This window comes from Pteropus alecto, unplaced genomic scaffold, assembly GCF_000325575.1.
Source record: "Pteropus alecto unplaced genomic scaffold, ASM32557v1 scaffold700, whole genome shotgun sequence".
Classification (NCBI taxonomy): Eukaryota; Metazoa; Chordata; class Mammalia; order Chiroptera; family Pteropodidae; genus Pteropus; species Pteropus alecto.
Genome location: NW_006429611.1, coordinates 753,877 through 756,108, shown reverse-complemented (window position 1 = coordinate 756,108; position 2,232 = coordinate 753,877). Strand labels below are relative to the sequence as shown.

The window sequence follows — 2,232 nt, the reverse complement described above, 5'->3', positions numbered from 1 at the left end:
CCACTGAGAAACACACCCACCCCTGTCACTCGTCTGTGCCTCTGGGGACAGAAGAGGAAGGTGGGTGTAGCTGAGTGAAGCAGCAGGTCGTCCTCCCTCTGACGACCCCGCTGCCCCCCCCCACACACACGCACACACATACACACACGCACGCAACGCACACATGAGCCCACGGGGCCCTGACGGCTGTTTTCAGAGCAACACCAGCCACGCTGGCATCTCAGTTACCAAGGCAAAGAGGAAGACCGTGACGAGCACCGTGAGCTGCCGGCACAGCTTCTCCAGGGAGACGGAGGTGCCAGCAGCAGAGGAGGGCCACCCACTCAGTGTGCAGCTGGTGAGCTCGGTGCCCACTGCATGAGTGGATCTCCGGACTGGGGGGGCGTGGCTTCGACGGAGCCCCCCAGCACCACGCAGGACAGCCCTTGCCGCCCCACCGAGCCTCTCCCACCAGGAGCCCCTGGGCTCCCGACTGCGCAGCGGCAGCCAGAATGGGCCCTTCCGTTAGTCCCACTGTCCACGCTGCTGCGGGCTGAGGACCTAGATGCCGAAGGGACGGGGGTGCAGACCTTCTGGTTTCTGGAGGGACACGACCTGATGGAAGGAGGCCCTAGCGGACAGCGCCACGCCGTCTGCAGGCCACCTACGGAGGCCCGCAAAGCCCGGGGCTCTCCTCTGGTCAGGCGGCGGCCTGATGACCTGTCCGCACAAACAGGCACATCCCTCACCCAACGCACAGGTGCCAGAGGGGCCGGAGATCAGAACGTTTCAGTTTTGGAAAGGTGGCGGGGCGCGTGTGCGTGCGTGGCGGGCTCTGGAGAACTTCCCGCAGGATGTGTATGAAGACGCCCGGAAACGGGCTGAATGAAGACAAATGAGCCTCGTGCGCAGCAGGACGGGCCTTCCCGCCAAGGAGTTTCGCAGTCAGGCCCGGGCTAAGGCGTGGGGTTCAGAGCGGCCTGGATTTCAGGATCTTTTAAGTGGCTGTGGGCTCCGCTAGCGCCTCAAGCCTTTGACCTTCCTGGTCCAGCCAAGTAGGAACGGATGAAAGAGCACAGCCCTCTGGAGGACAGGCCACGTCAGCACTGCCCAGGGTCTTGGGCACCACGGCCACCCCACAGCGGGCCCAGGCTTCCTGGCCCTGGCCCCACCCCACCAACAAGGACACTCGGGCCACAGCCCACACATCCGAGTGTGAGCTGCCCACGTGCCCACAGCCAAACACGGCTGCTGTCCCACCACTGCCGGCTCTGAAGCCTTGGACATCGGCCGGCTGACCCTGCCGGCCAGGACTAGCTGGGAGCCGTTTCTGCCCCGGCATCTCTGCGGACACTTGTACCAAGTTAGCTGTCAACAAGGCCCCTCACAGCTCCCATGGAAGGTGGCCGGGCTCCGTGCTCAGGACGCCAGGTGACCAGGAGCCCATGTCACGTCCCCAGAGAGGAGACGAGTGAGCTGGGATGGTGCTGGTCCCTGGAAGCCAGAGGGAGGGAGCCCCAGGCCCAGGACGCCTCCCTTCTTACCCTCTTCCTTCTCTGTGACGGCAGGGCCCGCGCCCCTCCCCAGAGTTAGAAAGAAACCCCAGCCTTTCCAGCTGCCCGGGAGCCCGCCTGCCTTCCACCTGCGCACTGTGGAGCTCAGTGGGTGCCATTTGCAACGGTCCCCGAAAGGCGACCCACCGCATCCCGGCCGCGCTCTTCACAAGCACGCACAGCGCACCGCGGCGAGGACGTGCCTTCCTGTCCTCGCAGACCCGCGCTCGCCCCCGTGCCCGGGACCTCTCCCTCCCTCCGGCCCGCAGCTCCCGCCAGCCGAGCGCGCAGCCCGCGCCTGGAGGGAACCGCCAGCCAGACGCCGGCCAAATGCCCGCCGGGGCCTTGAACCCGGAGCTCGCCACGCGCGCCGGGGCTCCGGGGACAACCCGGAGCGGCTCCGACGCCCTCGTCCCGCCTCGCGGCGCCGGGTCAGCACCGGGACGGCGGACAGCGCCGGGGTCCGGAGAGGAGGGGGAGCCTTGAAGGGGGCGAGGGCAGACGCTGGGGCGGCCGGGGATGGGCACCGACGCGGGGGGAAGAAGCCGGGGGTCTGCTCCACCCCAGCAGCCCGGTCTCGGCCTCGGCGCGGCCGGACCCCAGCGCTCGCTCACCTGGTGCCGCGATGCTGCTGCGCGCAGAGCAGGAGGAGCGGGGGCAGCAGCCAGGCCAGCGCGTCCATGGCCTCCGGCCGCTCGGC

At 68.0% G+C, this 2,232-nt stretch overlaps 1 protein-coding gene across 1 annotated transcript in view; it reads right to left on the bottom strand.

Annotated features, from left to right (window-relative positions):
- The window catches only part of GABRD (gamma-aminobutyric acid type A receptor delta subunit), a 17,699-nt gene extending 15,485 nt beyond the window's left edge, over positions 1–2,214 (bottom strand). Inside the window, exon 1 of the mRNA XM_006903913.1 lies at positions 2,147–2,214. Coding sequence (XP_006903975.1) covers positions 2,147–2,214 — 68 coding nt within the window. The remainder of the gene's footprint in view (positions 1–2,146) is intronic.
- Between the last annotated feature and the right edge of the window lie 18 nt (positions 2,215–2,232).